The sequence below is a fragment of the Poecilia mexicana genome, unplaced genomic scaffold, assembly GCF_051168715.1.
Source record: "Poecilia mexicana isolate PSO_F unplaced genomic scaffold, ASM5116871v1 scaffold_14, whole genome shotgun sequence".
In the NCBI taxonomy this organism is placed as follows: Eukaryota; Metazoa; Chordata; class Actinopteri; order Cyprinodontiformes; family Poeciliidae; genus Poecilia; species Poecilia mexicana.
In genome coordinates, this window is record NW_028263383.1 from 17,906,211 (window position 1) to 17,919,611 (window position 13,401).

General features: G+C 41.6%; 1 protein-coding gene across 1 annotated transcript in view; it reads left to right on the forward strand.

The window, feature by feature from the left end:
• auts2a (activator of transcription and developmental regulator AUTS2 a) overlaps nucleotides 1-8,385 on the forward strand; it is a 334,197-nt gene extending 325,812 nt beyond the window's left edge. The window contains exons 11-18 of the mRNA XM_088012298.1: nucleotides 358-429; nucleotides 523-552; nucleotides 1,212-1,283; nucleotides 2,581-2,722; nucleotides 2,840-2,941; nucleotides 3,017-3,100; nucleotides 3,235-3,472; nucleotides 5,273-8,385. Of these exons, the coding sequence (XP_087868424.1) occupies nucleotides 358-429; nucleotides 523-552; nucleotides 1,212-1,283; nucleotides 2,581-2,722; nucleotides 2,840-2,941; nucleotides 3,017-3,100; nucleotides 3,235-3,472; nucleotides 5,273-6,503 (1,971 nt within the window). The 3' untranslated portion in view covers nucleotides 6,504-8,385. The remainder of the gene's footprint in view (nucleotides 1-357; nucleotides 430-522; nucleotides 553-1,211; nucleotides 1,284-2,580; nucleotides 2,723-2,839; nucleotides 2,942-3,016; nucleotides 3,101-3,234; nucleotides 3,473-5,272) is intronic.
• Nucleotides 8,386-13,401: the final 5,016 nt, after the last annotated feature.

The window sequence follows — 13,401 nt, forward strand, 5'->3', positions numbered from 1 at the left end:
GTTTGAATGAGCCACAGAAATATCTTGGTATCCATCCTACATTTTGAAAAAAACTTCTTGCATCTCTGAGCTTTTTCTGATTTCATTTTTAAACATATTTCTGCTAAGTCTGTTTCGCATAACTCAAAAAATGTCGTCAGTGCAGTTAGCACTTAGGCATGGTGCATTCATAGATTAAGAAAAGGTCAGACGTTTTGGACGTAAATAATCCGATTCTGGTCACCATTTCTCAATGCATCTCTGAAAATTTCATACTGTCAGGGTTTTTTTTTGTGTGTGTGTTTCCTATAAATCTGTCACAGCCTACCACAAATTACAGACAATCTAACCAATCAATCCACATCTTTTGCGTTGTAGACCTCTAACCCATTGGACGTGTCCACCAGACCCGGGGCAGTGCCTCACACCTTCTTACAAAAGGACCCCAGGGTGAGAAAGTGTGCTGTGGTCAGAGTCATGTTTTAACACTGAATAATGTCACTATGGAGTCACTTTGCATCTTCTTCTCTGTCTGTCCTGTAGCTAACGGATCCATTTCGGCCCATTCTGAGGGTGAGTCATCTCAGGCCTTGCATTGTTGCAAACACACCAACAGCCGTTATACTTTAAGAGTTTTCTGATTAGGTTCAGACTGAGTGGTGGGTGGTATTAATATCAGATGTGTTTGGAGGTAAATGCAGAATCAGGATTTAGAATTTTTTTCCCCCCCAATAATATGCTCAACACGAGGCCATGAAAAAAAGCCATAATCTGTTGTAATTGCCCCACCACCTTTGTTTTATAACCAATCATTGTAATTTTGTTTCACGGCATTCAGTCTACAAAATGTGCATGGACTAAACGAGTGTTGCTCTTCCTTTGGAATGTTGTGTGCAACGAGTCGAACATAAAAAGAGTCCTTATTCAAGCAAATCTGAGTCGTGATTAAATTCTCAATTTGGAATATCTGTCCTATAACAAAGGAAAGCTGCATCGATGTAAATTGAAACTGAAAAGAAAGACTTACATGTCGATTTGTTCCTAAATTGTTCAACTCTGTATCAAAGCTACTAATTTTAATTCCTTACAGTGAGGTTAGAAATATCCCGTTATTCGTATGAAATAAAATCCCCAGAAAGGATTGCTTTAAGATTAAGTTTCCTGTTGGATGTTTTGCATGTTGTGGTTGTTTATTTGATGGGTTAGTGACTGTGTTTGTCTCGTGGTTACAGAAACCTGGGAAGTGGTGTGCCATGCATGTCCATATTGCCTGGCAGACGTATCACCACCAACAGAAAGTGAAGGTGAGAGATCATCTAACTCTCTGAACAGTTTCAAGCCACAGCTTTGATAGTTGTTGAGCTGAAGTCAAATTCATGGTATGAAAGTCATCCTAAATGGTGAAACATATCAGCTCTTTGCCACATTGAGTTTTGTCTGCAACTGGACCTTTTAAATGTTGGGTGGACTGGCAATACGACAAAACTTCATACACCACAAAAAGGGTTCAGTTTTTAAACAACATGCTTGACTTTTATATGTCGTCAGAACCTACTTTTACTTTCGGTGCCTTGAGTCCAAACTGAACTTTGAATGAAATCTTTTCAGTTTTCTGCTCCATCTTCTTGGAACCAGTTGCAGCAACATATGAATCTAAAGGCGACGTTGTCACTAGGTGGTTTTTAACGATGTTCTCACTGATTTTGAGAAGGAATCATCTGTCTGTAAATGTTTTAACTCAGCAATCGTTTTACTCATTTATTAATGCACCTTTTTCTGTTTTGCTCCGGATGTTCTGTAAACTCTGTGTGCTGCTGCCAGGCTTCTCTTGTAAAATAGATTTTCAATATAATGGGATTCTCCTGGTGAAATAAAGGTTAATAATAATAGTATTATTAATAATAATTGTCCCTTTAGAAGCTGAACTTCAAGCACCTTTTGTATCCATTAGCGAGGTTTTGGCATAATGCTGGGTATTTGACTACTTTGCTAATCAGAAATAATAAAGCTCAATTATGCTGGTTGGGTTTCTTGCCACGGACTTGACTTTTATAGTCTTGCTTAAATGTTTCCAGTTTTAATGCGTTTGGGATTATTGCTGTGTTGGAACACCTAATTGTGAAGTTTGAACCAGCTGTTGATTTGAGGTGAAGTTGAAGAGTTTTTATTGCACCCCCCAGCATGATGGTGCCACCCCCATGGTGGACAGTTGCTACACCTGAGTAGGATCTTCTCTTCTGCACTGCATCCTCTCTTTACATGACAATATAAAACTGGAAACTGTATTTGTTTCCCGTCTTGAACAACATAATTTGGTCTGACGGTTAAAACTTGGACATGGTTCGGTATTCCGATTATCCCACAATCGCACCACAAGTGGTTTTGGGGATAAATGAGGCTTGTGAGAGCCTCATTTATCATCAGCCCTGTTGAAGATATGCAGAGTGGGGTTACGAACCGGGTTCATGGCAAGAAAACAACCAACTTACATGAAGTCTACCATTTCTGAAGATAAGAGTGGTCATGTGTTCAGCCAGAAAGAAAACAGAAAAGAAAAGTCCAATCTGACATGCGTTTCTGTGTCGATCTGGCGTCTTCCAGCAGCAGATGCAGGTCGACCCTCACAAGCTAGACTTCGGCCTCAAGCCCGAGTTCCTCAGTCGACATCCGGGCCCCAGCCTGTTTGGTGCCATCCATCACCCAAATGACTTGGCGCGGCCTGCTACACTCTTCTCTGCTGCAGGTCGGTCGCATATGTCAAGTTTAACAGTAGAAAGTAGCGTTTCCATTGCTTCAACTTTAACAACAATCAGCTCCAACTTGGTAACATCGCGGTCTTTGGTCGTCTCCCCTTCCTCAGGTCCTACCCACCCTTCAGCTGCTCCCTTCGGCCACCCACCCCCTCATCCAGGAAACTTCCTCACCCCAGCATCACACTTAGGCAAGAGGACTCTCCCCTTTGGTTTGTTCCAGGAAATGAAACATTCCCATGTTAATTAAATGTGAAGTAACATGTTATCTCTGTGCCTCGCCACAGAGCCTTTCAATAGGCCGTCATCGTTTGGAGGACTGGGGTCTCTCAGTTCATCGGCCTTCGGGGGGCTTGGAAATCCAGCACTCAGTGAGTTTCAGCTTCATGATGAGCAGTTCGCTACAACGCGATGCATCAGATATCGACACAGAGGAGGGAATTGTCGAGATACGCATTTAACTTGCGTCCTGTTGTGTTTTTTCCACGTGTTGAATCCCTAACAGCGGCCAACTCCGTGTTCGGCCACAAGGAGGGCCCCAACGCACCGCAGCACTTAAACAGCAGCAGCAACAGCAGTCACCAGGAGCCGTGGAACCGCCTCCACCGCACGCCCCCATCCTTCCCCACGCCTCCACCCTGGCTGAAGCCTGGAGATTCAGAGAGGAGCGCCTCAGTCAGCTCGCATGAAAGGGATCGGGACTCGGATAAGCGGGACTCAGTCGGTAAAGACGACAAAGACAGGTGAGTGCTCCAGAGATGTCCAACTAGTCTCCATTTCTTTATCTTTTAGGAGCACAAAAAGGTTGCAGCAAGAGCTAAATGGACCAATACTCATCAGTCAGTCTCATATTTCCTTAGAAATCACTAATAAACTCTACAAATGAGCCAACACTTTGCCCTAGTCATTGTCTCATGACTGATGTCTTCAGATTCAACTCTTCTCCACTAATCTCAGCCTGAGCAGCCATATTAGGTATTTAAAGGTGGGGTGCACCGATAAATCAGTCCCAATCTATTTGATTCTTTGATGATTGTCATTTTGCGGATACTAAAGCTAAGCTGAACAGTTGATGTGCCTGTGCACGTGGTAGTGGACCCTACATATTCGGACACATCTTTCAACAGCGCAGACATCCTCCTCCCACTTCTGCTTATTCTGTTTTGCTGTTATGAAACCTCACAGAAAGAGCGCCACACATTTCTGCAGACAGTATCCTCCATGGACAACAGCCTTGCAATTTCCATTAGCCATTTGTCAGGCTTATGCTAATAGTAGATCTGGTGAAGAACCAATTTCTCATTGTGTCACAATGACAGACCCACCAGATCACAGTGGCGTGAGCTTAACAGTAGTGACACAACTGTTGCCAACTTAGCAGCTTTGTCGCTATATTTGGGGACTTTTCAGTAAAAAATAAAAATAAAAAAAAAGGGTGGGGGGGAGGAATCTATGTTGGCCAGAATCAGAATCGGCCGATCTAAGTTTTCTAAAGATTAGTGCACTCCTTCTTAGGCTGCTACCCCCACAATCCAACCCCGGATAAGCAGAAGAAGATGGAAGAATGGATGGATGGATCGTTTAAAGCATTGTTTTTCAACCACTGTTCCGCGGCACACTAGTGTGCCGTGAGTGATCGTTAGGTGTGCCGTGAGAATTATTCAATTTCACCTACATACCGTATTTTCCGGACTATAAGCTGCTACTTTTTTCCTAAACTTTGAACCATGCGGATTGTAGCCCGGTGCGGCTTTTCTGTGTATTTTTCTTCAACCACCAGGGGGCTCTCTAGCAGGAAGTGAATCATTAGTAGTGACAATTGTAAATCGAAGAACACGTTAATTTTCATTTAGAACAACCACATTCAATTTCTGCCAGGAAGTCAGCTGTTTTCATCCAAACATGCACAGTTTTCACACTAGATGGGTAAAATATACAGATATTGACATTTTGTACATGCAACTCTTCATATTGTAACAGTGAAACCTTTCCCAAATATCATTGCTTCTTTCAGAATAAGAATTATTTTCTGTATCCCGGCTATAAGAAGAGTGAAATAGTTTGTAAAACACTGAAGTTTTAAACAACTTCTTTAAATTTAACACCACAGTGTTGTGGCACTGTTCAGGTGTTCAGGTGTATTTTTGAAGTGGACATGTTGCGTGCAATTTGAAATAAGAAATGTAAAATGTAATAAAAATACATTTTTGTGTTTATTTGATTCCTATTCAAGACACTTTGATAAGAATGACTATATATGTAATAGGCGACTACAGAGTATTTTTGTTTACATTTTTGGTTGGTGGTGTGCCTCGAGATTTTTTCAATTAAAAAAGTGTACCTTGGCTCAAAAAAGGTTGAAAAACACTGGTTTAAAGTGAACCGGAGAAAAACTGTCAAAGTTTCCTTTTTCGAAGTGTTGGCTTTTGCTACAGATAAAATGATAGGAATCATTTCATCTGTACTCATTTTTAAATAAGTGGAGATGTAATTATTTACTGTGCTACACGCTAATGAGGACGACTTCCTTTGTGTTCTTCTAGGGACTCAGTAGAGAAGCGCCAGTCAAGCCATCCATCCCCGGTCCCCGTCCATCCAATCAACCTCCTCGGCCACACCCGGCCCCCTGAGCACCACAGAAACCACCTGCCTCCCGCTTCTGGGGACCCTCAGAGGGACAAGGAGACGAAGGCCAAAGACAGAGAAAGGGAGCACCAAGACTCTTGGAAAGACAACGCAGATGACCACAAGCTCAAAGACAACCAGCACAGCGACAAGGACGCACCAGTCATCCATGATGGCCGAGTGTCAGAGGACAAGGTGCCCAGCAGGGGCACCACGTCGCCCTACGTTCGGCAGACCAGCCTGGAGCGTCCTAATGGTGGTCTGAGCAGGGAGGTCCTGGAGAAGAAGGCGGAGCTACCATACGAGCAGCAGAAGAAGAACAGTGAGATTAAAGTGAAGGAGGAGAGGAAGGAGGAGCAGGATGGGGCAGCAGAGAGGATCAGTGAACCCCCGTCACAGGCACCCTCCACTCCAACGCTTCACCCACCCTCCTCGGTGCCCGTTCCAATGGGAATGCCAGGGGTCCACCCCATCAACAGCATCAGCGGTCTGGAGAGAGCTCGTGTTGTGGCCCCCTTCATGGGTGCCAGTCCCCTTCCTGGGGCTGAGAGGTTCCCCTATCCTGCTTTCCACTGGGACCCAATGAGGGACCCTTACCGAGGTCTGGACATCCACAGAAGGGACCCTTTGGCCAGGGACCTTCTGCTGAGGAACGACTCCCTGCACCGGCTTGCGGTTCCACGCCTTTACGAGGCGGAGCGCTCCTACCGGGACCGGGAGCCTCACGACTTCAACCGCGACCATGTCCATTCTCTGGCCCTGGAGCAGCGGAGGGAGCAGGAGCGCGCACAGCTGGAGGAACGCGACCGTCTCAACATGCTCAGAGAGGACTACGAGCACGGCCGCCTCCATCCCCCAATGCACCACCCAGTCCTGGATGGACACCTTCCCCACCCCGCCCCGGGCCTTATGGCCCCGGGGCTCCCAGGCATGCACTACTCCAGAGTGAGCCCATCAGCCGCAGCAGCAGCCGCTGCCGCGGCGCATCAGAACAGCATCTTAAACAAAACGCCACCCACAGCGTCGCTGAGCGCTCCCCCACCTCTCATCCCGACCCTGGGTGCCCGGCCCGGTTCCCCCAGACGGACTACGCCGCTGGCCACAGACATCAGGGACAGACCGACTCACAAAGACATCGAGGCGCGATGAGTTGCGTCGGCGTTCCCGTCAGCCCCGTGCCTCACCGTCACTAAACTCACACCCAGCACTTAGCTTTGGACAAAGCGAGACTGTAACATAGCTGTGAATAATTTATGTAGGCGGACGTGTCTACACGTGTTTTTGTATAAAACTAAAATGAAAAGAACTTTTTTCTTTTTTTAGTTTGCTCCATGGTTTTGTGTGTTTATCCTGTATAGCAAAAGTGATGTGGAGTAAGACTAAACTTTGGAATGTACAGCTACTTTAGCACTGACAGTCATGTAGATAATGTACAGTCGCTGTTGCTCACTCTGTATGGATTGAAAAATCATGGTACAAATATGCAAAAGAGTGTTTCGAAAGCTTTACTTTGACTAAATGTAAATATAGGAGTATTAAGGCTTTGATTCAGAATGTGCTTTTTGCTATTTGTTTTCTTTTCAGCATGTTCCAGAGATACCCCCCACCCCCCACATACAACTATGCAACAAACGTCTGGGCTCCTGTTCTGAAAGCTGGCCTTCTCAGCACTGCTGATTGTGCACCAATAAAGGAAAACATGGCTGAATTCTCTTCACCACACAAAATTCATAGTGAAACACACAGGCTTTAAATGGGACCTATTACGCTTCCTTGATCAGGTTACAATAGGTCAGAGCATGTTCATTACAAAATCAAATCAAAAAACAAAATCATTCCTAGATAAGGAGATTTACTCTTTCAAAACGAGCTGTTTTAGGGACTCTTGTCACTTTAAATCCAAATAAGCTGCTGTTGGCAACGCCCCCTAACTCGATGTTTACACTCATAAGAGAAAATGATTGCAAACTGATGCGCAATTATACAACCGTTCGTCTTTGAAAAGCAGAAATGGAGTCTCCTGCACAACCAACAATAGTACACCAAGTGGTTTCGAGATTGTAAGTCAAAAACAAAGCACTTGTCTTTTCCAGCAGCCATTGTACGGCTCATACTGTGGTAAAACCTGCTGATCAAACATGATGGAGGTCAGCTTGGGTTCTAGGTGAGGGCTGGGTCTGCTGATTTATGGCGTTACATTCTGAAGGTTTATGAAATAGATCCTTTTCAAGACACCAAAAAAACTAACTTATTGCCAAAAACCGGTGGCTGGACGTTTTCTTTTTTAAGCACTTGGGCTGTTTTTAAAAGTACAAAAACTTGCAAAATGTGAAGTTTGCATAATAGGTCCCCTTTAACTGCTCCACATTCTCGGATTCAACTAAATGATCATATTTAAGAATGATTCTATCATTGTAGTGACAATCTACATTCCTGTATTGAATCCTAAAGTATTTTCTTAAATGTAGAATCTCAATCAATAGTTTATCTCGTCTCCCATTGTTCTGGGGGGAATGCAGCCCAGTCAACACCAGGATGGCACGTTAGCCCAGCCGATGGTGTGTAAAGTACATGTTTTGGGAATGAAGTTCTGTTGGTCAGACAGTGTAAAAGTGCTTTCCTAAGTTGTTGTACCTACAAATACAAAAAGACAAAAAAAGCAAGTCTGAGCTATGGGCCGTTAGTTTCTAACTCGCAGAGATCTATTTTAGTAGTTCCTGAAGGTTTTAGTTGTGCGCTTCAAAAAAAAAAAACTCTGTGATATCATGTTGTGCAGTGGTTTTTTTTTTTTTTTTTTTTTTTTTTAATCTATTGATAAAAATGTCCACCAGAGCCATAGTGGTTAGTTAATGCGTAATGCAAAAAGATTGTTACCTGAGAAACTCTTTTGCTGTTTACCGTGTACAGAGGGAGGAAAAAAAAACTTTCTAGCTCATGTACAAAAAAATGAAGCGACTGAATCTTCAGCATGTTCCTCATTTAAACTTGTGATATGTAAATTGTGCCATGTTATTAAAAAATGTGTACTTTAGCTGTCTTTGAGCAATTTTGTCCCGTTACAAGCCGTAACAGATAATCTTCTGAAGACACCCTCAATTAGCAGTGAAACCTGGAAAGTATTCACAGCACTTCCTTTGTTCCATATTTTGTTGTGTTACATTATTACACATTGTATTAAATTAATATCTCCTCAAATTTGTACACACTAATAACTAATGAAAATCCGGAATACATATTTTTGAGTGTACTGCAAATGTATTAAAGATAAAAACCAAGATCTCATTTATGTAAGTATTCACAGCCTTTGCTTAGTAGTCTTTTGGTCCACCATTGACAGTAATTACGGCCAACCTTATTCCAAATTGTATTAGATTTTTACCAATCAATACTCCATGTCTATTAAAAATACAAAACCAAGAAATCACATTTGCGTAAGTATCCGCAGCCACGAAGCTCAAATCTGAACTGTTTCCTCCGATCATTCTCGAGTCGTTTCTACAATCTAAATGGAGTCCATATGTAGGAAATTCAATTGATTAAACTTGATTTAGAGAGACTCACACCCGTCAATACCTCGGCTCCCATCGTCATGAAATCAAAGGAATTGCCTATAGACCTCTGAGACAGGATTGTCTTGAGGCACAAATCTGGGGAAGGATCCAGAAACATTTCTGCTGCCTCCATCATCATCGGTCGATAAAAGAAGGTTGAAACCAGCTGGATTCCTCCTGCATTGGCAACTCAGCAACTGTGTAAGAAAAGTCCTCAGTCAGAGAGGAGACCAAGAAGAACCCAATGGTCACTCTGTCAGAACGCCGGTGCGGAAAGAGGAGAACCTTCCAGAAGGGCAACCCTCTCTACAGCAATCCACTAATCAGGCCGGACTAGAGCAGCCAGTTGAAATGTACTCCTTAATAAAAGGAACATGATCGCCTGTCTGGAGTTTACGAAAGGGTACCAGCAGGGACTGGCAGACCAATCAGGATAGAAGGAAAGATGAATTCACCAATGTCCAGAAACATCTCTTATATCGAGTGGTGATGTATAAAAAGTATTGGTATCAGTATCGGAATTGTTATTGGAGATACTGGCGATTTATTTCCTTGGTATCAGATTGAAAATGTGCAGTTTCGCACACCTACATTACATCATCAAAATACTTTTTGTAGAGAGAGAGAGAACAAATTTTTCAGATTTCTATCCTCATCTTTTTAATTCATAACGCATTTAGTCCATCGCTTAAAATACAAATTAAAGTCAAACGTCTCGTTTCCAATATCAAAAAGTTGGAAGAGGTATACATGCTTAAAGATGTAATTTGACGATATGATTAAACAGCTTTTCACCTGCTCTGTATTCCACAGAGGAAACCTGAGAACGCTCATTTGAAAAATATTCCATTTCATTGTCCGTTGGTTTTAAAGGAATTTAATGCAATCCAAAGTACCTTTCACTGAGCTACAGCAGAAAGAGCTGGCACACTGCAAAATGACTTGACACTTGCAACTCTGACAAGTGACTGCTGGTGCTTGGTTCAATAACGGTGCTCTGAAAACATCAGCAGCCTTCACCGATGAATCATGGCACAGTGATTGTGTATTCATCAGAGGATGCAAGAGTTATTGACATTCCCATTACACTGAATAACCACAGCATTCATGCACCCTTCTCTGACTAATGTTTAGCACCGAGTCAGACATCCATCAAAAGCAGGCTCGATCCATTACTGCAGGGAAATGTGAGTTGCTTTTATTCCCTCCAAGTAAATACCTCCTGCCTCTGAGACCGACTCTAATTTTCCTTTTTACAGACATAAAAGACTCTGGAGGGTTTTTTAAATGGGAGGTGTGCTGTAAATAGTTCAGCTTGGTTAATAGATGTGAAGAAATGCATTAGCTGCCTGCTTTCTCCAATAAAAAGAATGTGTCGGCTTTGAGAGATTTTCCTTCTGTTATTCGAGTCTGATCTCAACCTTGTAAAAACGAGACCCTATTTGCTTTGTACAGAGGGTCTGGGCTCTTGGCTGTTGGAAAACGATTGGACTGTGTTGAAGTTTTAAAAGTTACTCAATCACTAATGTTTGGCCATGAATGTGCCAATTCGAAGCTATGAAGCTTACCAGAAACTGCCTGTGTTGTAGACAACCGTTCTGTACGGGAAAGAGAGAAGTGTGGAACTGAACAACATGGATGCTAATGCTAATTCAGTATCTGGAAGCGTGGCCAATGCGGCCCAAAAAGGTTTGTTCACTTCCTCCGCTACCATTGCTAAAACTACAAGCAGACTACAATTATTAAAAAAAGCGCATAAAAAAACAAAACAATGTCATCATTTACAACTTCCATTCTTGTTCGCTGATTGGCCCGGAAGAAATTCTAGCAGAGGGAATCCAAGTAAATGGGAGAAAGATCAAACTGCCTGTGAAGTGATATTTTAATCAAGTGGAATGGTGCAGAAAGGCGGTGGCCATTTTGGTCTGGCCATAGTGATCTGCACGATTAAGAGGTATGTTGTAATTTTGAGGATTCAGATTTATTCTTAAGCAACAGAGCTCTCATTCAATCCTGTTAAAGGGAGAGTCATAAGCAATATAGCTTTTTGTATAGCATGACTCTGTTGAGAGAGGTAGATTGTATTCCTTGTTTCTAATTCATCCGGTCCAGAAAGAACCAGAAACTCTGAGTCGAGGTCCGGTAAGGAAGTGTTATCATTATTCTTACATTTGGCTACAATGGCTAGTTTTTGCTTGAAGGAAGTGTTTTGTAAGAAGTGGAAGTAGGTTTATGAAATTATTTTGAGTCCATAGTCCATCGTCAAACATAGACAGGTCTAGTTGGGTTACTTTTAATAATACCAACCCAGAATCTCAGACAAAGCAGAGGACTGTACGTGTGCAGTCCTCTGCACACGTACAGTGTGGACCTGGAAAAGAACTGGACCTGGAAATAAATAAAAGCAACATGTTGCTGATTGTTTTCATTGTACTACATTTTAACTGACTGTAAAATAAATGTGTTGGGATCATGAGATAATTACATTTATTTTTGTTTCAGTTCACCAGAAACCCGGCGCTCTCAAATACGGAACGCTGTAGTTTGGGATGTTCACCAGTAGAGGGCGACAAACCACAATAAGTTAATCTCCAGCGCCTCTTCGGTACCCAAGTGCTTTATAAACATTAAAATCGGCGAACCTAGTATTTTCTGAGCATATCCATTTTTCAAAATAAGCAATCAGGAGAATAACAACATCTAATTCATAAGAACTCATGGATTTAACGTTTCCCTCTGTTTTTGTTTTACAAAGTAAACAGAGAAGGGATTAATTCATGTGCACACTGCTATTAAAAAGCCAAAATCTTGACAAATTACCTCCAAACTTGTTTAACCTTTATTATGACACATATTCTGGGCTTTTTGGGCATAATAAATAAAAGTCTACACTCAGTCATGTTCCCAGCCATCTTCAAGTGATCTAACACATTGTCAAGCAACTAGCTCTAGAAAATGACCAAAGTATTTGTCAGATGGGATCCTGACAAATACTTGGTCTTAAAAACCTGGTCTTTTAAGACCAAATGATGGTCTTAAAAACCTGGAATTTTTACAAGGTTGTCGACACATTTTAGACCCAATTAAACTGTTTCATTAAGCAAAGGTTACACAAATGTGTTGGTATATTGCAAACCCTTAAGTTGACTGGTTATTGTTTCCTCATGAAGACGCAACTGGAAAATACAAAAAAAAGATTGTTCTTACAATAATACCAAACATAATCCAGAACCAAAGTCCTAGAAAATCCTTTCAGTCCTTTTTAATGGGGCACTTTCTTGAAGTGAGATAAGTATGTTCAGGATATGAACCCATAATGACGTGATCCTCAAGTCGCTCTAACTGCAGCTCCACGTTGTCTTTTATAATTAGTCTCTCAACAATGATCCATTTCCCATGTCCTGATCCGTCCCTGCTGCTCTGCAGGTTCAGTCAAACAGCAGCAGGATTTTACTCCAGTCCAATACAGACTACTGAAAACTAAAACATCTGACAGGTGACCAAACTGTGCAATAACGCTAAAAAACCAGCACATTAAACACTTACTGGCACTGTTAATAGCTAATAAAACTAAACTGTTTCGTCATGTATCCTATTGTTTTTAAGTTTACGTGAGTTTCCAGGACGTTCCTATTGGTAGTCCTTGGCTTCCCGTTTTCCTGGGGTGTAATTAAGACTCTTTTTTTTTTTCTAACCCAAAGGAAAAAAAACATCAGATTTAAGTAAAGTAGATGTGTGTTGAAAAACGGAAACAGCAACAAGATAAAAGAAGCAGCTAAGCCTAAAATTGTTCATGTTACTGGCAGATTTTGGTTTAGGGTAGTCATTTACTTTTACCAACATGTTTCTTGTGACTGTAGGAATCATTACTGTTTCGGAGACCAGAGACCCGACTTAAAGCTGATAAAGCTTAGGGTGATGGTAAGGAGGCCTTTCCAGCCCTTAAGATTTGGAGCTCACCACCAAAGATAATTTACCAGTGAAAGAAAAAGGGTTTTATTCTTGAAATGCCAATGAAGACACTGCCACACTGTTTTTTTGTGATAAATTGTAAACAAAAATAATAATTTTACCAGGTGCTCTTATAAAGTTTAGAGTACATGGCATCACAAGGGTCAGTTGCTTTTTTCCCACTTTTTTATTTTAACTTTACATAAATAACATATCTGTAATGTATCTAATTAACATGTTGCACTTTCTTAATGACTAAACATTAATAGCTTGGAACTCCTGCTGATTATGATGGCAAGTACCAGTTATTTCTGTTAAATAACCGGTTTAACAAAAATAAATCATAACTAAGCCATGACAAATAAGTAAAAAAATGAATAAGAATAGTGTTAAGTTTATAATAAACAATATTAAAATACAAAGGGTGCCTGAAATCAGACTTTTTCGGAGTGATTCTTGATAACTTGCTTTGGAAGGCTCACGTTAACAAAATAAAAGCTAAAATCTCAAAGCAATTGCAATATTAAATTTTGTAAATAAAAAAC